Consider the following 24,994-nt stretch of genomic DNA (forward strand, 5'->3'; position numbering starts at 1 on the left):
ACTCACCCCACATGATCCCTAAAAATCTGTCTCAGCCCAAACCCAAAACAACCAAAAACTATCCAGATATTCATTCAGACAAACCACAACCCTTCCCTCCATCAGAATGATCCAGCCAATCTTCCAAGTTACAATGGGTTTTTTTGGGTTCTGTGGATGAAATAAAACATATGTTTAGTTTAAGGCATGCCCTTAAAACTACAATTCAAACGAGCCATATTGTAGTTTCATGCGAGTATGATTCATAAGCTTTAAAAACAACAACAAAAATTTGTTGAAGCTCAGGTGGCTTTGGAATCTGACCCTGCTCCAGAATAGCCCCACAATAGTCCTGAACCACCATAAGCAGCAGGAAGAAGAAACCCGGCATATAAATAAACTTCTACAATCTACAATCTACCCAGCAAAGAATATGGAAGTAACTCTATAAATTAGGACAAAACCCCATGTGCATCATCATATTTTAGCACAGGGTGCATTAACCAAGCTAGATATGGCCATATATACAACGGCTCAGTTCTATTTTCCCACAAAAACCCATGAGTGAATAAATGCAATGAGTAAATGTGTTAGCACAATAGAAGTAATTTTCTTTTAAGATGCGCTTCCTATCTTACCAGCTTCCATTTAATGCAATCATAAAATAAGCACTGTTCACATATGCAATGAAAAATGGGCATAATAAATAGTTACTTATGATCCTATCCCAAAGAGATGTATATTCAAAGGGGCCCTTGTGCTATTTCTCAATCCTAGAGATTCCTATTAGATGCAGAACTATTACTAAAGTAATGCTTTTTTAGGTTCATAAAAGGGACAGCAAAGCAGCAAAGAGTGCCTGGAGAAATGCAATACTTCAATTTTGGCATGACACTTGACAGGGTTTGAGTGCATCATATACATTTTCTTAGTAACTGTTACATAATCCTGTTAAGATCGTAAGAAAATACTGAATCATACTATAATTCAGCACTGTCTATGCTTGCCTATTCCCCCCACCCATCCCGTACTGGACAGAAATACCATGTTTCCCCAAAAATAAGATAAAGTCTTATTTTCTTTTGACCCCCCCCCCCAAAATAAGCACTTGGCCTTATTTTTGGGGAGGTCTTATTATTTTTGAGGTGCAGGAGGCAGCAAGCATGGTCACCTCATGGCTGCTGCTGTGTTGCAATATTTTTGGGGAGGGCTTATTTTTGGGGAAGGACTTATTTTAGTGCATGCACTCAAAAGTCCGATTGGGCTTATTATCCAGGGAGGTCTTATTTTCAGAGAAACAAGGTAGTTAAATGGGATGCTGGCATCCTGGCAGCCTCCAGCATCATTTTTATTTACAAGAATGCCTCTGTGCCACATATATTTCATAAGCCCAGAACAGAAATACCAGGTAGTTGGTGTAGTGGCTAAAGCACTTGGTGGGAAACCAGAACTGAGTTCTAATCGTGCCATATGCATGAAAACCAACTGGGAAACTTTAGGCCACTCATTTTCTCTCAGCACATTTTCTCTCCCTAAGAGCTCAACCAGACTGAAGACAGGTCTGATGCCAACTTCAGAGAAGCTCCTCAAACGACATCATGGCTAAACTTAGCCTTGTAGTAGTAGACTCCTGGCTCACAACTCAACTTTCACCAGTATATTACATCAGCTCATAATTCGTGATAAAATCCTTGAGAGTTATTCAATTTCCCTGAATACATTTTTCTCACTTTTCAAAGACACATAATTGCCACGAATAAATGAAATACCTGTGGATGTACAAATAAATGTTAACTATGCTGTTTCCCCTTCCCAAATCTCAAAAGCTGCTTTCATTTTTAACTGGATGTCTGATTATATATTTGATGATACTACAGTTTAACTGGATAATTTTAAGGTTCTTATGGTTTTCTTACTTCAATTATACTACCAAGAGAAAAAAAAAGGCAACTAGTAGTCTTAACAAAGATTTGATCTGTTTTAAGACATGATACTTTATGATACAACCAACCTTCCAAAGGTATATTGTAACTCATCTTAATAGGCAATGGACACCAGGCTATTTTCCATCTGATTGCTAGATAGAGTGTACTGAAAAACACATACCTTTCCATTTATGAACTGCATTCACTTATTCCATCCATTAATAAAACAAACCAGAAAACCCATTCTTTTAAAACAAAATTTATACAGCAAATTATACAGACAGAAGAAGAGAGCATTCTATCGAGTAATTACTAGACTCAGATTAATTTCAAACAAGTTAAAGAACCGAAGTATGGAAACTTGACATCAAATTACTGAATTTACTAAAACATTGTGTGTAGTGTGGCAAGCATAGGTGTTGTATTTATACTCATGTTCATAGATCAAAGATCCATCGTCCTGACCTAAACAGATTATAATAGGCATTTTAAAAGGCTGTGTAAATATAACAGTAACAAGGAAGTATCTCCCAATAAAATTGGCGTGCTAGTCAATTGTAAAGCCCAACAACTGTTTAATACTGTCAAATACTTCATTAAGTAGATACCTCAGACATGATTGGTTGATGGAGAGAAAACAAAACCATCTGGTGGCAAGTTAAAATATGAGAAGAGAAGACCTACTATGAGTTGCACCACATCTTTTCTTCACGCATCTACTGAAGAGAGCTCTACCTTACAAAAATATCATAATAAACTTTTTAAGTGCCATGCTTCAAGCACAGCTACCCCTCTGGAAACATACTTTAAGCCAGGGGTGTCCAAACTTGGGAACTCTTAAGACTTGTGGACTTCAACTCCCAGAATTCCCCAGCCTGCTGGAAGTTGGACACCCCTGCTTTAAGCCATATGAAGCACAGCCCTTCTCACCCAATTTTAAATGACTTGTTTATCAACTCATCTTCCAGAGCAGAAGTAAAATTCTCCTTTCCCTCCTTCCACATAAGCCACAGACTACTTATCATGGAATTGAGCTCTTCCACCTTTAAAAGGGGACATAATCTACTGAAATACTTCTGTTAGCAAAGTAGTATTCTGAATCAGATATGCACATCTCAGCAAATAAGAATGCACATTAAGCATAGCAAATGAGTGATGTCCATTACAGTTTATTACCAGAGCACCTTCAAATGTCATAAAAATAAAAATTTCTGACTGGTTTCTGACCATAATCTTACTACAAAGTGACCTTCCCAATTTTAAAAATATAGATGAGAATACTTATAAAAGTTGGCTGTGATTTCTAAGAAACCCAAGATTTGAATAACATACACAGAAAGTTCTGAAAATTCTTTTACAACTTTGCTGCACCCTATTTTTGTTATTCTAGCTACCTCCGACAAAACACAGGCAATGTCCACCAAAAGTATCTAACAAAGTATAAGCCAGTGAGCAGTAAACTAAAATTATTTGTAAAATCTACACTTGAGTCTTATGTGCCATCACAAAAGTTTCATAAATAACACTCCTGAATGAACACTTTCATTATCAGTACAGAGCTTTTTCTTTTAAATCTCAGTACAAAAATGATTTATTAAACCATCCATGGAAGGAATAACAATAACAAAGCAGCAAACTTAATAAATGTTTCACAAAACTGCACCTCATCCACAGGTATTCAGTTGCAAAAGTTTGCTAGGAAGCAGGCTGCAAAAATTTGCAGCCTCAAGAGCCTAAAGTCCAAGCATAACATTTACGTATGTCATGAAATAATTATTTTATTGTGGAGCTTTTAATACAGATGGAGAAGTGATCTCCAAAGTACCAGAGAAACACTGACTGTGCAGCTTAAAACTTTTCAGAAACAGTAAGTTCAAAAGCATTTCTCCATCTAAAACTGAAAATCTATCCTCTGTCAAATGATGTGAAACAGTTAAGCTCTTCTAGATAGCTGCAACTAAATTGCAAGGAATAGGCCCTGTTCACGTGACACGTTGAACTGGGTCATGGGCTGTGCGGGTTGTTAGCTTATAGCAAAAACAACAACAATAGTTCTAGAAAATAAATAAAAGGGTTTAGAGCACAACAGGATAAAACACAAGTCCTATTGAAGTATGAAAACTTCAAACCAGGTAGACCTTATATTGTAGAAGACACAGAGAAGAACTAGGATTGCAAGCACCCACATCCATACATCCCACTCATCTTGCCTCTTGATCTCACCAACTGACCAGAAATTAAAGACTGAAGGGGGAGAGGCACTTATATTTAATTATTCACTGAACTACTTAACTGCTTTAATTATTTACAATCTGGCACTCTGCTTTATTAAGCTTCTGGACAGTACAGAGAACTGGGTCTTGGAAGGAATTTTTCCAAGTCCTCATATGTTTAAAAAGATGGCTGAATAGGACTACTAGGGATTTTTTAAAAAGCCCCTAAACCTACCCCAACTGAAGATCAGAACTATGCTATTAGAGCTAGTTGGCCAGATGGATCAGAGAATATAAGGAGCAAGTGATAATGTATGCAAAATGGCAGAGGATCTCGCCTCCCCATAGCACAGCCTTAATCTGAATAGGGAAATCACCCACATCACTTCTATTTTTAGTCTGCTTTGTTTTTAGAAATTGGAAAGTTCATAATATCCATGTATATTCGTGACTGGCGTTTAAGCAGCAAACAATATAATTTGCTTACATCATTATAAGTTGTGCCCTTTAGTATCACTGAGGATTTAATAGAGTTTGTGTAGCCTGTTACCATAATGAAGACTGAAAGAGCGGGGAGGACCGAGGAGAGAAATGCAAGAAGCTTTACATGCTGTACTGTGAAAGAGCAGATCAGAGAAAATCACCTGATTTTTAGTCACAATGCTTCAATGTCAACACTGATAAGTTGCTTGCAACATCTTCTAGCACTCATTTGTTAACAACTTGGAAACTATTGGTGGTAATTACAAAGCAGCTCTTTTTCTATCTAAGGTATTCTCTTTTCCCATGCTTCCTCTGGAGTGCTAAAGATGGCCAAGCATAACTACAGGCCAGCTGTAAAATTAATGTTAAGGTGACATGGAAGTAATCCATTTCTTGAAGCATTGATTGATGGGCCTATTCTGTGTGCTTAGTGTCCTTTTAAGCTCCATATTTGGAGAACAGACATGATACTTTTCACATTAGGTCACTCACAATTTATAACCGCATTTTAATCTTGATTTCAAAAACAAGTACCAGAAAGTAATCTGAACTTGTTTTAGGTCATAGAAAGCCACAGAGATCCAATATTAGTCTATCAGGCCTTGTTATTAACAAATTTGGAATTACCTGCTCTTTTCAAAACACTTTGGCTCATATTACCTGTAACAAGTAAATGCAAAATGGTGGGAAAATGCATGTGTGCATCTACTTCTGTAATCTGTTCACCACAATAAGTAATCCTTAAAAAGCTTGACACATGAAAATTGTTTTTAAAATGATTGTTAAAATACATTCAAACATTTATACCTGCATGTCAAAAGTTGCCTACGAAACTGAACTGAAACTAGCATTTATTCTTCTGTCATGCTGAGCTTATTCACAATTTCTTTTTTCTGGAATACAAACTTGACACATGAATGTACAATGTGTGAATTGGTAACTGACTTTGCAAAAATTCATTACTGTGTTGGAAATCATGCAAAACCTGACACTGTACACTTTAGATACATTTGGACATAATACTGACCATAACTTGCCACCTACACTGACTTTCTGAAAACCTAAGCAAAGTCTTAGATTAAGGCCTTCCTCCTGCATGGCCAGGAGAACTTAACTCATATCCTTTTGCTATGATTCATAACTTGATTCACAGTACAAAATAATCTCTGGTTAAATTATCCGAATGAACCATAGTTTGGATAGCAAAAGTCAGGGGTCATGGTATCACAAACAAGCACATCTTCCAGTTATCTACGCCATGTGTGTGTGTGTGTGTGTGTGTGTGTGTGTGTGTGTGTGTGTGTGTGTTATATTTTACTATTTTTACCCTATGCCATCTGGTAAACTCTCAAGATTCATTTTTCTTGCCATGTACATGTATACATCCAGATTAGACTGCATTGTTTCTTTGTATCATATATATCGGTATATACATAATTTTGTATTTATTTATTTTGTCATGTTTATGTAGTGTCTATTGGAGGTGGAGACCCTTTGAGAGCTATATGCAATGAAATTTCATTTTAATGCATGTCGATAAGTGTACATTCAAAGTGACAATAAAGTTATTATATTCTATCCTTATCTCAACCATGGATGCAGTCTCAATATTCAGTGTATTCTCATTATCCTCATAAGACAATACTCAAACAACATACATTGGACAGGTAAGATGGCATTCTTTCATAGCTAATATTTATTTTGCATGTCAATATGTTTTGTTATTACATAGGTAAAATTGTCAGGCTGCTTCTTTGTTTTCTTGTCAGCTTCAAACATATCATTTTTTAGATTTGGCAATATTTCTTACTTTCCATATGGCCTCCATTTTTTTTCACATCTCTCTGAATGAGCCATGAATCTGTTTCCCCCCAAAGGCAGTCTTTACTAAAAGCAGTCTTGTTCACTTAACCACTCATTTTACATTGTGAACACAATAGATAACTTATATAATTACACCAAAGTGGTTAATGCTGTAACGTGTGAATAAGGGGCAACATTCTTAAATGCCACCAGATGTCTCCATTCCACAGTCACTGTCATTAAGAACTCTTATTAAGCTTTTAAATAAAAGTACATCAGTAAGGATATTAATTTTATATAAAACAGAAACAAGTAAACAACTAAATGTCTAATCCAAATGTCTAATGGCAAAAAAACACCCCAAGTGTGGTGTTAGCAACTATGTATGTGTAATGCCAGACCAAATATACATATATCCTACACAACTGTACTAACCATTCAAGCACACATTTTTGGTTTTTTTTTTTAAAAAGAGCCACAGGTTTACCAGTTTATAAATATTTTTTCAGTGTCCATTCACTGTGAGAAAAACCTATTGGAATTTCTCGATCAGCTAAATGTGCAAAGCTATCCTTACTAAGATATCAAGAAAATAAGCCTTTTAATAACAATCTAGAATAGATAATTCAATTTTAGCTTGCCCGTTACTTGTCCCAGCTTCTGCCAACCTAGCAGTTTGAAAGCATGTAAAAATGCAAATAGGAAAATAGGAACCACCTTTGGTGGGAAGGTAACAGCGGTGTGCCTTTGGCGTTTAGTCATGCCGGCCACATGAACACGGAGACATCTTCGGACAACACTGGCTCTTTGGCTTTGAAACAGAGATGAGCACCGCCCCCTAGAGTCGGGAATGACTAGCACATATGTGCGAGGGGAACCTTTACCTTTACCTTAGCAGAAGAATTATCAAAATGGCTCTTGAAACATTTGGAGAAAGCATGATATAAATGGTAATCATTATTATTCCAGTTCTTGTCAAAAACATCTACAAAAAATCCAGAAGAAAAATATCAAAGCATTCTTTGCCTCCAGATACGGACTATCCTACTTTATCAAGACAAGATAGGAATAACCAGAATTTGGAAATTCCAAGACCTCCCCTCCCAATTCTTACCCATTAATTACATTCCATGAGGTCTGATTCAGGTTCTACAGGTATGTATTTGCAAGTATAAATATATACAGGTAATCCTTGACTTAGGACCATAAGGCAACCTGCCATCATAGTCTTAAACCATGATGATTATAAAATGAATGTGATCACATAGCCAACCCAATTTTATGGGGTTTTTTTGCAGCAGTTGTTGTGCTGGGTTTGGGCAAAAATATCATAAAATGCAGTCATGTGTCCATGAAACACTGCAGACCGCCATAAATGTGGCCCAGTTGCCAAGTTCCCAAAGTTTGGTCATGTGAGGCCATCACAGATAAAGGAAGAAAATATTTTAATACACTGAATTTACTGGGCTAGATTGACAAATGACCTGGCTTAATACGAGAGGAAGCTTCCGGATTCAAATGAACTCGTAAGATCTCACAAATGGGAAACAAATGCAGATTTGCCATACCGGCATGCCTAATACTTGAAGCTTCAGATGGACTGGCAGCAAGTCAAAAGAATAATGGCAAGGAAACCTAGAGAAAGCTTTCAAAAGCAGACTGCTATTTTCATGGAGCAAAAATTTAAAAAAATGGATTGACTTATACATTGATTCAGTCGTAAGCAAGATGATAGATCAGAACAGACATGAGTATCTCACAGTCCTTCCGTGCCAGCTTTCATACCAATGCAAACCATTATTGTGCTGCTAAGTAAAGTTACTATGTCGTGTGGAACCACAAAAAGGATTATGTCTATGCATTATTCTAATTCTTACATAGAATCAACTACCAGACAAAAATGGTTCCCAGCGATAGTTCTCACACATTCCTGATGTAATAAATATGCAGTGTAATCTAGCCGTGAGTGTAGTAACACCAGAAGCTGTTCATGTTCTTTAGTACTACAGCCCAACACTTTAACTCTTCACTTAGGTATTAAAAGCCAAGCTCATCATGATAGCATTCAAATGTCTCCAGGGTTTTGTCTGCACTACAAAGTTTATTATTAAGCCAATGACTACCCCTTCAGCCATTATTAAATATGGTTTGGCAACTAGTTACTGCATCAGCAGTGTTCAATGCCCAATTTAGAAAGTATAATTGCCCTACAAGAGGGCTGTCCACTTGTGCTAACTAAGTTGATACCTGGTTTCCATAAGCAGGGAAGCCCCATATTCTATCCCCCAAAATATTGATTTGTAAAACAAGTGACCATATTTTCACTTATTTTTTCCTAATAACCTAAAAGTAATGGAGAGACATTTTAATATGTAACTCAGCGTGACCTATTTTCTCTTTTCCTCCTCTCAAACTATAGAACACACTGTAGTAAAGCCTCAATTTAGCAGATCTTAATTCAACAGTTGAAATTCCAGTGGCATTTACATCATCGGCAAAATAATGTGATTGTCAGTGATGTAAATTAAAATAAATGACATAAACAGGTGCAAATGAAGTAAATATCATTATTTGCATACTGATGTCATCACAGGGTATATGCTCTCTAATTTAATGGACAATCTGGAGTAACGGGGAACATTTTACTAGTATTCTGAAATAGGTTGTTATTATGTTCTGGGGTAGAAGACAAACTGCACTGAAACATAATTAATTTAGACACACGGCACCCAAGTTATAAATTCTCAGTGATCCATGAAGGTTATTGAACAGGCCTTGGTCAAGTCCCTGATCTGATCTGCACATCACAGTTAAGCCATATTTTGTTTAATCAAGGTTTATTCAATAAAAAACAACTGGCTGGGTTGAAAGCCCAGCAAGCCACATTCCACAGCAGGTTTAGAGAATATGTGAACTCAGAGTCACACTGGCAAAGAATAAACTCCCAGAAATATATATGTTTATATAGTACACTTGGATAATCTTCTCTGGAAAAAGGCAAAGAATCCATGCCAGCAGCCTCATCAGATGTGGATCGGTCAAGTTAAACTTGGGCTTAACTCAACTTCAAATTAGCCATTTAGATTCTGAGGCAAAACATGATACTGCCAAGTTCAAACTATCCATATCCAGGAGCCCTTCTATAATACAGGGAACGGAAGGCAAAATCGAGCAGAAGGGGTGGGGGGAATCAAAACAAGTTTTAGATAAAACTGGAGGCCTATACAAAATCTGCACTAGTGAGTTATCTATGAAATAAGTCTGAAACGTACCTGCACCTACCAACATGTATGTTACAGGACTGGTCATCTAACGTTAAGTAAACTTTGTTGGTACTTTAGAGCCCCCAGTTTTCCGTTCCAAGAAGAGAACCAGGAAAAGCATATAGAAACCAAAGCTTGTGGGCTCTAAGTGGCTTCCAGAATCGTGACTTGTACGGGCCAAGAAAAAAACGATTCAAGAAGTGATAGAACCAAAAGTATCAATGAAGCAACCCAGGTTAGGCTCCCGTCTCACAGAGCCAGCATCCGATAGTAACCTAAAACATTTGTGAAGACAATTTTGGCTAGCTGCCTCGTGAGTAAGCCTCTGCAGTTAACAGCCCCAGCCATCAAGACTCTCCCATAACAGTGAGTTCATGAAGCTGAGAGGAAAGAAGGATGTGTCAACCCCACACTATGTTCTTGGCTTTTTAAAGATTCACGCTGATACGATCTCAAGTGTAAGACTGTGGAGCCTGGAGCTGTATATTATGATGTAGAAGAGGTTGGAGCCAGAAATCTGCCTCTCACTGTCAGGTATCTAAAGGGGCAGTTACCAACGGGCAGCCTGCCTACCTTTCTTAGTTTCTTATCTCCCACCAGCAGCAAAGTTTCTTTTGACCTCCTCATAGGTTCTCCCAGGGAAAGAAAAAAAAAAAGGAATCAAGCAGTGGCATGGAATAAATATGGACCAGATATGGTCTTCAAGTAACCAATGAAGCCTCTGGAAAATTTCTACCCGACAAAGCAAAAATGGTAGTCAAGTATTTCTAAACTTTGTAATCTTTCACAAATGCCACAGGAAGAAAAAAAAAGAGGGGTCAGACGGATTGGTATAGATCCGTTTTACTTTATGCCCAGTGCACCCACAGAAGAATTCCACTGCATAAAAATAATGAAGATCGGAATCAGATTCTCCAATAAACAGTGAGAACCAGATACTTTCTTCCCTATTAGTTCTTTCAGCCCATAAAAGGAAATCTGACATAAATTCAAAGGGCAGGACAATTCAAGCTGACAGGTTTTCACTGTAGTGTTGACTATCCTAGAGTAGGGATTACAAAGGCAGTGTTCCGTTGTATAGTTAACTTTTTTAAATAAAGTACACACATTCTAAGGCCTGCATGTGTGTTAATCGTTGCTGGTTCTAAACAAACTCTTCAGATACCGCCTTCTTTCCATACAGCCCAGCAAGGTGAGAGTCTTTATCAGACACATTCTTCATAGCCAAGAGGGAAAGGGAGAGGAAAAACTACAAAGCCAAAGAAGAGCTAAGGAAGAGTGAAGTGTTTGGCATCACTGACATTCTTTTGCGCTTCTCAAAGAAAAATGTGTGGTACCGTACAGAAGAGGGCAATGGTAGCTGCTCTTCCTTAAAATACACGACAAAAAGAGTGCTGCAGAGTAGCTTGTCAGCCACAACTCTTTTAGCATTCATCAGAGACAACAGTATGTACAAGTTCATGAAGATTTCCGAGTATATCTTGCCTTGGGAAGAGAGCGGCAATTATATCTGTATTACACTACATACTGCATCCCTATGATAGATGAACTGTTGCAGTATCATTATCTTCCTAGCAAGGCAGCCAATTAACACAAAGCCGGGCTATACACAGCATAAAGAAATTTTGTGTAAAAGAAATTATTAATCAAATAGAACTCTCCGCCAATATTGCCAGAAGGTTTCAACAAGAAATCTAGCACTACTGAGAAGAGGGTCACATTTAGTTTGACAAAAACAAGATTGAAGTTTATACAAATGTGCCAAATCAAGTTTTACAGTAGGCACAGGAATTAAACTGAACTATTTTTGCAAAGCAGTAACAAAAAAAAAGATGATCAAACTGCCATTTGGCTGCATTTCTTTGCTATTATATTTACATATGTTTACACTTTGAAATGTTCGGTTTTAATCAATATAGCTTTATTTTCACAAACACGGTATTTATAGAAGTACCCATGCAGTAGCAACCAAAACATTTTGGGATTATTCTCATGGGATGTGCAAATTTTTCCATTCAAAGCAATTACAATACATAGGCAAAAGTGAAGTCAGCTACAATTAGAGTTGTCAGATCATGTTTAACTACATCTTAATCTAATCCATACAATTCCACATCTGGGTCTCATTTCCTGAATTCCTGTAGGTATTTTAGCCACTTTTAAGAACTCTTTCAAGTACAGAAAGTTCAAACAAGCCTACCTTAATCTAAAGATCTTTTTTTAAAAACAGAGCAAATAAATAATTTGCCTTATCTTTTAATCTTTTTCCAAGGCAAAAGACCAGCAGCCCCTACCCTCATGAGGACGAAAAGAAGAAAACAGTTGAATGGCATTTTATATTCGTGAGCCAGAATGTTTCCAACAGTTAAACTCCCAACTGACAAAAAAGCTGGGATAGTACAAACATCATTTCACTCCACAACTTGGGCTCCCACACCACACACGCACGCACACACACATAACCCAAAAACCAGGGTGTCTTACTATCACTTTTATTCTCAGGACACCAGAGGAATACACACCCCAGTTTAGCAAGCAGTCTCTAATGCAAGCACACACAGAGCCCTCACCTTTACTTCCTCTTCAGCTGTGCCAAACATCTATGTATGCACAACTTCCAGCTCTTTCTATGCTGAACTATCCCCCACACCAACAGGGGCATTGGCTGAACAGACTACTCAGCAGGGGAGAAAGGAAAGGGGGGGGGGAGCAGGTCTCCAGCCAAATTCATTTACATGTCAGGCATTTATAGAGGCTGGACAGTTTCCTGCCCCAGATCAACCAATCTATGCCACAAAAACACTGATTGACAGGGAAAGCTCCTACTGATCTTTTGTGTTCTTCCTACTTCATATTTATTTACCCATGCACACACATACATACACACACACATCCCTGAGCAGTGTTATTAAGTAGTCTGCAATCTCATCAAGGAACACCCACCCACATACATAAGGCAATCTTTATCTTGTCCATTTGCTCCTTTCCACAAACTTTAAATATGACTTCTAAACGTTTAAAAATAGAGAGAAGCATGTATCAAAATACTTGATACAGAAATTGTTCCCGCAGGGACCTCCACCAGGCAGAGGCCTTGTCCCTGCCAACAATGAGAACACTGAGATAAGGAAATAAGATAAACAATGACAGCCCCCCCCCACCAGCCATAAGGGGAAAAAAGCAACAAAGAGGGATCCCCCTTCCTTTCCACCATCTAAATATTATACATTAAGACAGCTGGTCGGGGGGGGGGTCGGTGTCCCTACAAGGTCCAAGGGAGCTTGCCGTTCTGTGGCTGCCCCCCCCAAAAAAATAAAAATAAAAATAACATCCTTAAAGTTTCTGGAAGCTCTCATCAGGGGCAGTTATTAATTAGAGTTTTGTATCAAATACCCACATTTTTTCCAAATGTATTGCCCCAAAGTCAAGATGACCCCACAGAACACACACAAAAAATATAACACATCCCTCCGGGATCACTGATATCAACATTACAATGACACCTCATGCAGAGGCTTCTGTAGCCCCTCCAAATTTGCAGAAACAACTTTTCCACAGGCACACGAAGTAACAACTGGAAAATGTGTGAAAGGAGAGGAAGGGGGGGGGGGTTCCAGCAAAGTATGTCAATTGAGAAGTAAAGATGGCACAGAACCCTCTTCTCCAAGCTGCAACCCAGCCTCTTGAAAATGCAGAAAGGACAGGTGAACATAAAAGCACACAATCCTACAGAAGAGCCATACACGCAGGGTTATTTCAATTTAAGGGGAAAATGACATAAAGTGAAAAAGAAACAGGTCCGGCTACTGAGTAGCCTCCCTCCATTCTCAAAACCACCTCTAAAGATTCAATTCAAACTTTGAAAGGAGGAATTTTCCTAAAGGAGAGAATGCTCCTTCTTTCCAAAGTACAGATGATACGGAAAACAAACAGGGTTGAGGAGGGTCAGTTCGAGCCTTAAAGACGTCCTGGCTGGAACTCAGGGAGCCATCCCGTTTTAAGGAAAAAGCGGGTGGAGGAAAGGGGCCCTTTCAAAAGAGGAGCTCCCCCCCCCAGCACTTCCTTTCAAGAGAACCAGCAAAAAGTTCTCTCCGTTTGCTCCAAGCACCCAGCATCGCATGTAAGCAGAACAGAAGACCATCCCTCAGATTAACCTGAAGCTGCAATCTTAAGCATGACATTTACTTAAGAGCAAACACAGAGCAGTAGGATTTATTTCTTTACTCCTCTCCCAATCCACCAAAAGAATTGGGGGGGGGGGTTCCATGGGAGAAGAATAGCCATGTCAGACTTGCCTTGTCCTCCCCCATTACAAGATCTCCGTCTCCCGCTTCTCTCTCTGGCACACAATATAACATCAAAGGCGAACAGTGGACCCCATAACATACAACAGGATTAGACAAGTCCTCCCCTGACCTTGCACATTCTCTCTTCCTTCCCACACTATGAAAGAAGAATCAACTAATTCGACCCCTCCCCCCTTTTTAACTCGTTCTGGGGAAATTGGGAAAGGAAGAAGTGGGAGGAAACGCTTCCTCCCCAAATGCTCTGAGTGGGGGAAAATGAGAGAAAATTGGTATTTTTTTCACAAAGGGACTGAAATGTCCTTTCTAATAAAAATAGGAGGGAGTGAATAGAGAACTGCAAGGGTAGAACTTACCTAAATATAGTACACTCATTATCAATTAGTACTAGCCAATGCTTCCAAAGGAAAAAAAAACAAACCCCAAACCATAAAATGCTTTATATAATAGGGTTTCTTCCAAAAGAAAGGCAATATTCCAAATCTTCATTAACCCCCCTTCCCCCCCCCAAAAAAAAGATTTGACTGAGTGGAGTGAAATGGGAAATCTTAAAACATTAAATAAGCCAGCAAAGAAGGGGAGGTCAAAAGTCTCTTTGAAGGAACCCCTCCCCACAAAATAATGCCAGAATCTTAAAAGTAGCTAAATCCAATATTAAGGCAGCTCACATTTTTTTCCCAGCTATTCACATTAGTTTACCATCAGGATAAAAAAAAGACATGTTGGAAAGGGTGGGAAAAAAAGTTGGTGCTTCATGACAGAGGAGGGAGAAAAATTGGGGGTCCTTCTCCCCCCGCTTCATAAGGCAGCTTCTGACACTGGGGAGGCAGGAAAGCCATCCCTTCCTAGTAGCTTCCCCCCCCCACTTTCCCTGGTCAGTGTATAAACTCCTTGCAAAGTTTCCCACGAGCTTCAATGTAATGCATTTGGTGTGCGTGTGTTTGGGGGGGGGGGGGTTAAATCCAGAAGGAAAAATGCTTTTTTGGAGGAGCTGGAGCAGAAAGAAACAGATTACAAGATCTGGACATAAAAATACATCTACCGCATTTTCTTTTACCACTTCTTCCCCCATCCCATAACATTTAGTCCCTGTTAAGAAGAAAAGGGACTCATTCCAGTAGGGAGTGGGGGGGGGATTTGAAATGAGTGAAAGAAACAGGTCAGACTGCCTCCGTTACAGGTTATTTTAATATTCCTTCCTCTGCATAAAAAAGAGGGGTTTCTAGAGGATGACAAAGTCAAAGAAAGGAAGCAACCCCAGAACACCTCCCTCCCCCCTTTAACACACAGCTTTGGAAGGGGAAATCAACCTAGAAAATAGAAAAAAGCAGAGATCCACATGCATCTGTTTTAAAAATACATATTATGATGATTTTAGTTCCTTAATTCTTTCACTTTATATAAAATTGGAGGACTGGTACAGAAAAAGAAAAAAAAAGATAGGGGTATCTGATGAAGGGATGAAAAAAAGAAAAGAAAAATAAGGCAGCCCCCCCCTCCCACTCAAGTAAAATTTCCTTAAGTCTAGCCCCCTCCCCCAAACTGTGGGACTGTTGAAAGATACTAATTGTGGGCTGTTGTTAAATAAAAGTGTTGTTAAAGTAAGGTCCGTTTTGGATGGGGGAGTGCAAAATAAGTAGAAATCCGGAAAAGGGGGGGGGGGCACTATCTCCAGTTATTAATAAAAACCCTTCACTCTTCCCTCCTTTTTAAAAAGGGGACTAGTCTTTTAGGGAGGGGGTGTTTTTTAAAGAAAAGTGCTGTGGAAGAATTAAATGCGTCTGGATTTAGGGGAAGGGGCTGCACAAATAACCCAGACTCAAGGAAGAGAGGGCAGACCCGCTCCCCGTTATTGTTATTAGTATTAGTATCACCCCCGGTGACTCTCTTGTCCTCCCTTATTTATAAAAACTAAGGCTGCGGGGGGAGGCTTAAAGGAAACCCGGAGTGATGCTGTTTTGGGGAAGGGGCGCTTCGGCGAGGGGACGGAGAGGGGGGGAGAGAGAGAGAAGGAGGTGGCGAAGCGGCTCCTCCATCCCGGGACAAGCCACCTCGGCGGCGGCGGCGCCATCTTGTTGGGATCGATGAATTGAACAAAGAGGATCAATTTCTGATCGCGGCGCCGGCGCCGGGTTATCGATGGGAGGGAGAGCGGAAAGAGGCGACGGGAGGCGGGCAGGGCTGGCGGCCGCCACCGCCGGGTCTCCGCCGGGCTTGGAAGGAGCGGGGGGGCGACCCACAAGGACTGGGGGGGGGCTGCTTATACCCGGACTTTTTTTTCTTGGAGGGGGGGCGGGAGGTTTTCTTAAAGGGGGAAGACAAGGGGGAGCCCCCCCTCCCCAGGGCGCCTGCAAAGGGGGGAAGAGAGAGGGAGGGAGAGAGGAGGGGAGGGCGAAGGAGGAGGAAAGGGGGTCCCGCGGAGAGGGGGAACCCCACGCGCCAGCGGACCCCGAGCCTGACCTGCAGCTGCTGTAAATCAAAGCGCTTCCAATATTGAAACATCGATCCCACATTGGCCGCCATCTTGAGACATATTGAGACAGAAGTGAGCGGCGGATCGAGCGAGAGAGAGAGAGAGGGGCTGGAGAGTGCACGGGGAGGGAGGGAGGAGGAGGAGGAGGAGGAAAGGGGGAGGAAGAGAGAGAGAGAGGGAGGGAGCGAGCGAGCGGGCGAGACGCTCAGAGGAGAGAGAGAGAGAGAGAGAGAGGCCGGCAGCAAAGCCAGGCAAGTCGAGGGCGCGCGGAAAACCCGGACCGGCGAAACAGGGAGCTCTCGGAATGGCGGGCTGGACTTGCCAGCCCAGGGAGAGAGAGAGAGAACATGAATATGGGTTCACTTCAGACATTTTTTTTTATCTCTCGCGAAACGGGCACTCTTCCTTTGTGTCCACCGCAAGAAGACGCGCACTTTTATACGGTTCTTTTTTTTTTTTTGGACTTTGGGACTCAAGTTATTCTGTGGTGGTTTCCCCCCCCCTCCTCCTTTTCTCCTCTCGCGCTGCATGCACACTTGCTATGTGTAATGGATCTGTATTTTAAAAAAAAGACGGGAACGCGGACTAACGCACGCACATATAATGCCACCCCAGAGTCATGAATAGAGGCGTAAATAACAAAAGTATTAGAATGCAAATTGGTCTGAATTTCATTTTAAAAGTCACCTAGAAATATTTGCATCCTTACTTTTTTGCGGGGGGGCGGGATAACTTTCAGCGGCGGTGGTTGTCTTTGGGTTTTCTTACATAGAGCTTGGGTGGGCATGGGTCGTATTTAAGAGTCATTTATTTGTGCGTTTTATAAAACGCAGTGGAATAGCTGTACTGTAAAACTATTGGGGGGGGGAGTTTGAAAGATCAATGATAAAAATAAAATGCATTTAATTTTAGGGGGGGAAACAGTACTGTCCTTAAAAGAGCTAGTTTAAACTTTTAATCAATGGTGTAAAGAGCACTCCACCTAGATACAACATGTATTTTGATAATAGTGGAAGTACAATAAAAACCCTCATAAAGTGGCATGTACTTGTAAATAAAACCGTAAAGTATAGAAAAGTGCTTAAGGGTAGTCCAACAGTATTTACCTCCCAGAGCCCCTCTTGGGGGGGGGGAGTTAGAAACATAAAATATAATTAAAATTCGTCTGGGTTTCACTTTCCTAGGTTGTATTTAAAAGATTGCAATGGTGAATGCATTTATCTTAAAACAGTGAAATTTACTCTTTTGCAAACATGCTTAAATATGTGTTTATAAATGTGCAGAATTATATATGATTCATTGATCAAATGCACGACCTCCTCATCCAACATCTTGTTCGCAGCCACTGCGTCTTAACCATCAAACACAAAATGTTAAGGGTGAAAGAAATATTAAATCAATGGGAAGTCACCCCAGTGGAATTTGATCGGAATTGAACTGAATCCTTCTGGCCTTGCATTCCTTTTAGAAGATGTGCCTCTGCATATGGCATAAATCCAAAGTCAAAAAAACCCTTGGACCTCCCCACATTACATTGGAGACATTGACATTAATAAATGAAATTAGGTATTTCTTTGCTTCCTTCTAATGGTTGTCTGGATTTTTGCAACCCAAAGCTATAGCCCCAAATGAGTTGGGATGGAAGGATTCTTTTCGGTCTCCCCACCCTCACAAACATCCGGAGGCACACTTATTCCTATTAGTGTCTCATATGTCACACACACAGCGAAGCTTTCTGCTGAAACTGGAACCCCAAATCAACTTCGTTTTGAATTGCAATCCTAGTTCTTTTTCAGCAGCAGCAAATAAGCATGGCATGACTTCGGTGGAAATAACGCTGCTTGAATAGGTGTACAGGCATACAACGTAAGCTGAGGTCATATAACTAAGCCTCGCATTCTTTTGAGCTGCAAGTGCTAATGAGTTTGATGGGGCAGGTACACAAGTCTATGCATGTTTATTCAGACATGTCCCAGTAGTTCCATGAATCTTACTTTCTAGTAAGGCTGTGTAGGATGTCAGTCTGAGTTTCCTCCAGGCACTCTGGAAGAGTTTGCATATCTTTCTCGCCCGCACTACTACCAAACTGCAATTAATGGGAACATTAGTTGTTATGTAAATGGAAGCTTCGGTACAGGCAGGGCATATTCTAAACCTTGAATGGATTGGAGAGAGAGTTAAAACTCTTTCATTTTACAACAGTCTGGATTTAAAAAAAAGTTGTCCCCTAAAGCTGCTATTTGCATTTCAAGAGAATTTTCCAATGACCCCAAGAAGACTTTACTTGAATTGGAAACAACTGATCTCTGCCTAAAGTAGAGTCTCAAACTCAAACTAACCAGCATCACATGAGGACTAGTTCATTAGCCCCAAAGCCAGAACACAGAAGCTTTTTCTATGTTTGTGGAGTCCAAGATGCTCTCTGAGTTTGGTGGTTTGCTTGCAGATGTTTCATTATCTGACTAGGCAACATTATCAGTTCTGTTTAAGTGTGTGTATCTGTGTGTCTTTGAATCAATTTTGACTCTTGGTGAGTGCCTGGCAATCTCCCTGCCATTTTCTTGGCAAGGTTTTTCAAAAGTAATTGCCCTTGCCATCTTCTACCTAGGGCTGAGTCAGTGTGATTGGTCCAAGTCGCCAGTCCAGTTGGCTTTGTATCTAAAGCAGGACTAGAACTCACAGTCTCCTGGTTTCTAGCCAGATGCCTTAACCCATACTGCACGCTAAACGAGCTCTAGGGACTGGAGAAATGAAAACAATTAAGACTACTGCAGTATGCCATTAAATGTTTTTTTTTCTCCAAAAAATAAAAAACTACAAAAGACAGCTACATGCAAGACAGGGCCATTTTCTTAGGTCACTTGACTGGCAGCATTTTTCATTAACCAAAACACTAATATTTGTTTTTTTATCACTGGGTTACATGTAATATTTTTCTAGGAACATGCCTAAAAGGATTATAAACTAAAAGGATTATAAACTAGGAAATCCATCCCACTAAGAACTGCACAAATTCTGCTGCTTCTTCTCCCTGGAGGATGTGTGTGTGTTGGTTGTTTCTTTCTTTTGCTTTCCTTTTGCCTGGCAAAAGGCCTTCTTTGCAACCAGAACCCTTGTTTGCATGCTCATTGTCTCGCCACAATTGCCCAGCAGAGAGGACCTCCTGGCCTAACCCGATCTCCTCCTCTTCCTTGGGAAACTGCCCTTCCTATTCAAACCTCACTTTTCTGCCACCTCTGGACAGAATTCAGCATCACCTCAGAAGCAGGGTCCATCCTGGGCAAAAGGGTAGGCAGGGATTCCCAGGGGCAATGCTGCTGGGGAAAAGCCTCAGGGGCGGCAACTGCCTAACAAAACCAACTGTCCTACAGTTGCTCAGACTAAGGCAGGGGTGGGATTGAAAAATGTTAGCAACCGGTTCACTGCCAGGTTGCTGGGTGGGCATGGCCATAATGGGCGTGGCTACTCAGCCTCCTGCACTACAGCAGAAGGGGACGTTTTCGCCCTCCCCGAGTTCCAAAGGCTTTCCTTGAGCCTCTGGGAAGGCGAAAATGGTCTCCCCAGACTCCAGAGGTTTTCTGGAGGCCAGAAATAGGCTCATTTTCGGACTTCCAGGAGACCCGATTTCCTCCCTCCCAGAGCCTCCATGTGGGTCCTCTACTCACCTGTCATGATAAATGGGCCGCGTGGAGATTCCTGGGAGGAGTGGGGTGGGCATGGCCAGCCAGTCCTTGAAACTACCGGTTCAATGAACCGGATGTAAAATTAACATCCAGTTCGCCCGAACTGGTCCAAACTGGCTGAATCCCACCCCTGGACTAAGGTAAAGTGCTAAGCCACCTCCCATCAGGATGGTTCTCTTCCTAGAGAGCTCCCTATGACCTCTAATGATATTTTTGCAGATTTCAGACAATGATTTGGAATTCACAATTTGGAAAGGTGGTTGTGAGAAACAAAGTTTACTGGCGTGAGTAAACTTTGGTTAAAAGAAGCAGCAGTAAGCAAGTCATATGAACACAACCTCTATACAGGTAGTCCTTGTTTAGCAACCATCAATGAGACCGGGAACTCTTTGTCATTAAGCAAAGCAGTCACTAAGTGAACCTACAACTGTACTTACAATCATACTTCAGTTTCCCTTTGTTTCATAGACCTGTGGGAGTTCCAAGTGCCAAGATTGGTTGCAAAGTTACTTTTTCATCACTGTTCTAAGCTATCTAGCTAAGCAAGGACTACACCTATAGGCCTGATGGGTCAACAGCCCCTCTGTTGGATTATTCCCCCTCTGCAAAGCAATCCCAGCTTTTATGGATAGAGAGCTATTTTCAGGCTTGACTCAGGGAGGATGTGCGGAGGGTGTCAAAAAAGTCACAATGGCAATAGTGACTGCAATCAAACCACTGCATCTTTTTTTACATTCGATACTTGCAAGCTCTAGAGTCCTGAGAGGTTAACAAAAGAATGGATATAAGCCCAAACTTGTAGTAAAAAAATTGGCATATTGTATATATATTATCTTTGAGTGCTGCGGTGGCCTAATGTTGAACACGCTCGCCTCCAACTCAGAAGATTGAGAGTTCAATTCTAGATAGCAGCAGATGTTTCTCTTCTAGTGCGCAAAGGGAAAAAAATACCTTCTGTGAATTCCACGTGGTGTCAGGAAGGGCATCCGGCCAGTAAATGCTTGGCTCCATCAGCCGCCCTGACTCTGTCTACCCCATATTAAGGATCATAAAAAAGGGAGTTTTACATGTATTATCTTTCTTGATTTTTCTTGCTGTCTCTTTAGTTTTACTGTTGCTACTGGTTTTTTTTTATTTGTTGGTGAAAGAGGGCTAATTGAAAAAATGCTTAGTCTTTAGTTTAGTCTTCAAGTCACTTCTTAACTCCCTCAAAGATATTCACATATTTGAAATAGCAGATAATGGTAAGACTTATAACAAGTAAGTTGATTTTTTTTAAAAAAGCAGGGGTGCAGTGAGAGCTATAAAAGGATCTCTCTAGATTTGGGGAATTGATGAGAAAAAGCACTGCCCTTCCCCTATCTAAATCTCTAACCAAATGGTCTAGTTCAGGGGTGTCAAACTTGATTTCATTGAGGGCTCCATCAACATTGTGTTTGACCTCGCGGGGGGGGGGGTTGTTACTCGTGTCAGGGATGCCTGTGGGGGCCCGAGTGCTGTGCTATGGAAAATGGGCTCCCAAGCTCCGCATGTGGCCCTCCCAAGCTCTTTTTTTGCTGGCAGAGAGTTGCAGGAGGCCATTTCAGCCGGAAACGGAGCTTGGGAGCCCGTTTTCACTGGCAAAGGCACTGCGGGGCAGTCCTTCACTGTTTCCAGGGGGCCCTTGCAGGCCAGATCTAAACACCCATGGGCCGGATCTGGCCCCTGGGTCTTTCTTTTTTAATAAAAAGTTTTTTTTATTTTTAATCTCAAACATAAATTTACAGGTATACATTCTTATAGTTATTATCCCATTTTGTATTAACAATTTTGAACATTCATTTTTCCATATAAAAATTAAAATATATAATCGGGATTGCTTTGCTTACCATCCCACCTATTTTATTTTACTTTTCTTTTTCTTCCTCCCTTCTTCTCCACTGTCTTCTTTCTTCCTCTCCTTTCCCTTTTCTTCTTCCCCTTCCTCTCCCTCACTCCTCTCCTCTTCTTCCCCTTCGTACCCTCTCTCCTATTCTTCCTACCCCTCCCTATCTTCCTCTCCTTTCCTCTTTGTTCTTTCCCTCTCCTTTCCTCACTTCTCCTCTCCTCTTCCTACCTTTCCTCTCTTCCTTTCCTCTTTCTATTGTTCCTCTTCCATCTGGCATATTTTGTGGATGATATTCCAGAAAACCCGGTTCTGTCTTTATGTTTTCCATTTTACATTCCCTTTTCCTCCTTGTGTTTTCCAATCTATTATTTACTTGAGAGACCGCCTTCTGCCGATTACCTCCCACAGACCCATTTGATCCCACAGAGTAGGCCTCCTCCATATTCCATCTGCCAGCCAATATCGGCTGGCGACTACTCAGAGGAGAGCCTTCTCTGTGGCTGCCCCGGCCCTTTGGAACGAGCTCCCCGTGGAGATTCGGACCCTCTCCACTCTTCAGGCCTTCCGGACGGCCGTGAAGACCTGGCTGTCCCAGCAAGCCTGGGGTTGAGTTCCCCCCCCTACTCAAAATTGCTGTGTCTGTTGTGCTTTTAAACTGTTCGTATTGTCTGATTGTCTTTGTCTTACTTTTAGTAATTTCCCCTCCCTTGGTTTTGTTCAGCCGCCCTGAGTCCCTTCGGGGAATAGGGCGGCCTACAAATTGAATAAACTCCAAACTCCAAACTCTATTTACACATACCTCATTCTTTGAACATATATTTGTCTTGTGTTTGACACATCTGGTCTAGTTCTAATATTTGTACATTTTTTAAAATTCTATTTAAAAAAAATAATTTTCTTTCTATTTTTAACTGTTTTTTTTTAATTAAAACAATCCTGAATTGTTGTAAGATTGCAAGATCCAGTCCGAGTCGGTCACCAGGACCAGAGTTTTCGTCTTCCAAGCTCTCAGACTGCATACATGTTTGCATACATAGAGAAGTTCCCTGAGGATGGGCTCCAGCACCAGTCTGAGAACTTGGAAGCAGAAGTGGTATTCAGCCAGTTCTGACAGGTTCTGGAGAACCGGTAGCAGAAATTTTGAGTAGTTCAGAGAACCAGGAAATAAGATGGCCGCCCCTCCACCTCCCAACCGGTCTTCTTTTGTTGCCTTGAAAAGGAGAAGGGAGCTGGAAAGCAGGTTAGTTGGGTGGGGAGAGAATGGGGATTTTGCAGTAATCTTCCCCTGCCACGCCCAGAAAGCCACGCCCATAGAACCACTAGTAAAATTTTGAGTCCTAGATTCAAAACTTTTTACTACCGCTTCCGTGGGTGTGGCTTTGTGGGCGTGGCAGAGAAGAATACTGCAAAATCCCCATTCCCTCTCCACTCTCAAAATTTCCGCTACTGGTTCTCCAGAACCTGTCAGAACTGGCTGAATACCACCTCTGATCCCACCACTGCTTGGAAGACTAAATATCTGGTCTCAGTGACCGACTCAGTGACACCGATTGGATCCTGCAATATTATCCTAGGACATGTACATTACTCTTCATTCATGTTGTAACAATGCTTTTTGATTCAGTTCTTTAGCCCCCTGATAATTCTGGATGCCTTATTTGTTGATACCTTCTATCTAAATCTATATTGCGGTGCCTGAAATGTAAAATTGCGGAGCATTTGTTTCTGCAGTTGCATGTCTGACTCAACAGCATCTAATGCTGTAACTCTTTTTTTATTATTGTTTAAATTTTAGTGTAAGATAAAAATACAGAAGGAAACAAAATGAAAGAAAGGAGGAGAAAGGTGCAAAGAAAGAAAAAAAGTACTGACTTTCAATCATTTTTCAATGCAGTAAAATACGGGGGTGGGACTTGAACCTTGGCTTTACATTTTACAACAATTCAAGACATTTCTATAATAAAAGCAATCAATCAGAATAGAGCTGGAAGGGACCTTGGAGGTCTTCTAGTCCACTCCCCTGCTCAAGCAGGAGACCTTATACCATTTCAAACAAGTGACTGGCCAGTCTCTTCTTAAAAACCTCAGTGAGGAAGTACCCTCTACTTCTGAAGGCAAGCTGTTCCACTGGTTAGTTGTCCTCACTGTTAGGAAGTTTTAGAAGTTTCTAACACTTTAGGTTTTGATTATAAGAAATAATTTTAATCATCAAATCCTAAAGTCAAAGTTTCATCTTTTTTTTTTTTACTTTTGAGCAAAAACCCAGAAGTGGCTTGCAAATAGAAGTGACACGAGACAAATTCTTCTCTTTGATTAAAACAATCACTTCCGCCATTTTTGTCACCTCCATCATCTTTACGATCCATTCCTCCAGTGGTAGGGTTAAAAAATTTTTTACTACCACGTGGCTTGGGCGTGGCATGGCTTGGTGGGTGTGGCTTGGTGGACATAGCAGAGGTAGGATAAAATCTCCATTCCCTCCATTCCCTCACCACTCCAGGGGAAGGTTACTGCAAAATCCCCATTTCCTCCCGATCAGCTGGAACTCGGGAGGTGGAGAATAGATGGGGGCGGAGCCAGTCACAGGTGATATTTACCAGTTCTCCGAACTACTCAAAATTCCCGCTACCGGTTCTCCAGAACTGGTTGGAACCTGCTGAATACCATCTCTGCGTTCCTCCATTGTAGGAATTACAGTAGTGTATCTTTCCAGTTTCCTTGGCTTACAACTGCAATTCATCACTTTTTTCAGTGCCGTTGTAACTTTCAATGGTTCCTAAATGAACTATTGTAAGTTGAGGACAACCCGTATAAGATTCTCAGGCACTTAACTAATAACTCTTATTGAGCACTGGGCAATCTCATGATGATTTCAAGACCACTTAGCTTAATTATATGTTTTTTTTTATTTTTATTGTTTGATTTTATGGGATAGTCTGTTGTCATATTAATTCTGTTGTCATCTGCCTTCTGCAATGCAGTAAATATTGTGGAATAATAT

General features: G+C 40.8%; 1 protein-coding gene across 5 annotated transcripts in view; it reads right to left on the reverse strand.

The window, feature by feature from the left end:
* Window positions 1-16,633, reverse strand: part of CUX1 (cut like homeobox 1) — a 358,739-nt gene extending 342,106 nt beyond the window's left edge. For 3 of the 5 annotated variants that reach the window (XM_087717242.1, XM_087717240.1, XM_087717239.1), the window contains exon 1: window positions 16,431-16,631. In XM_087717242.1, the coding sequence (XP_087573368.1) occupies window positions 16,431-16,493 (63 nt within the window). In that variant the 5' untranslated portion in view covers window positions 16,494-16,631. Of the gene's footprint in view, window positions 1-16,430 lie in introns of all 5 variants that reach the window. The other 2 variants (XM_087717241.1, XM_087717238.1) reach the window with 2 other exon arrangements.
* Window positions 16,634-24,994: the final 8,361 nt, after the last annotated feature.

Source organism: Thamnophis sirtalis, unplaced genomic scaffold (genome assembly GCF_051295495.1).
Source record: "Thamnophis sirtalis isolate CommonGarterSnake01/CBP01778 unplaced genomic scaffold, rThaSir2_p1.2 scaffold_6, whole genome shotgun sequence".
NCBI classification, from domain to species: domain Eukaryota; kingdom Metazoa; phylum Chordata; class Lepidosauria; order Squamata; family Natricidae; genus Thamnophis; species Thamnophis sirtalis.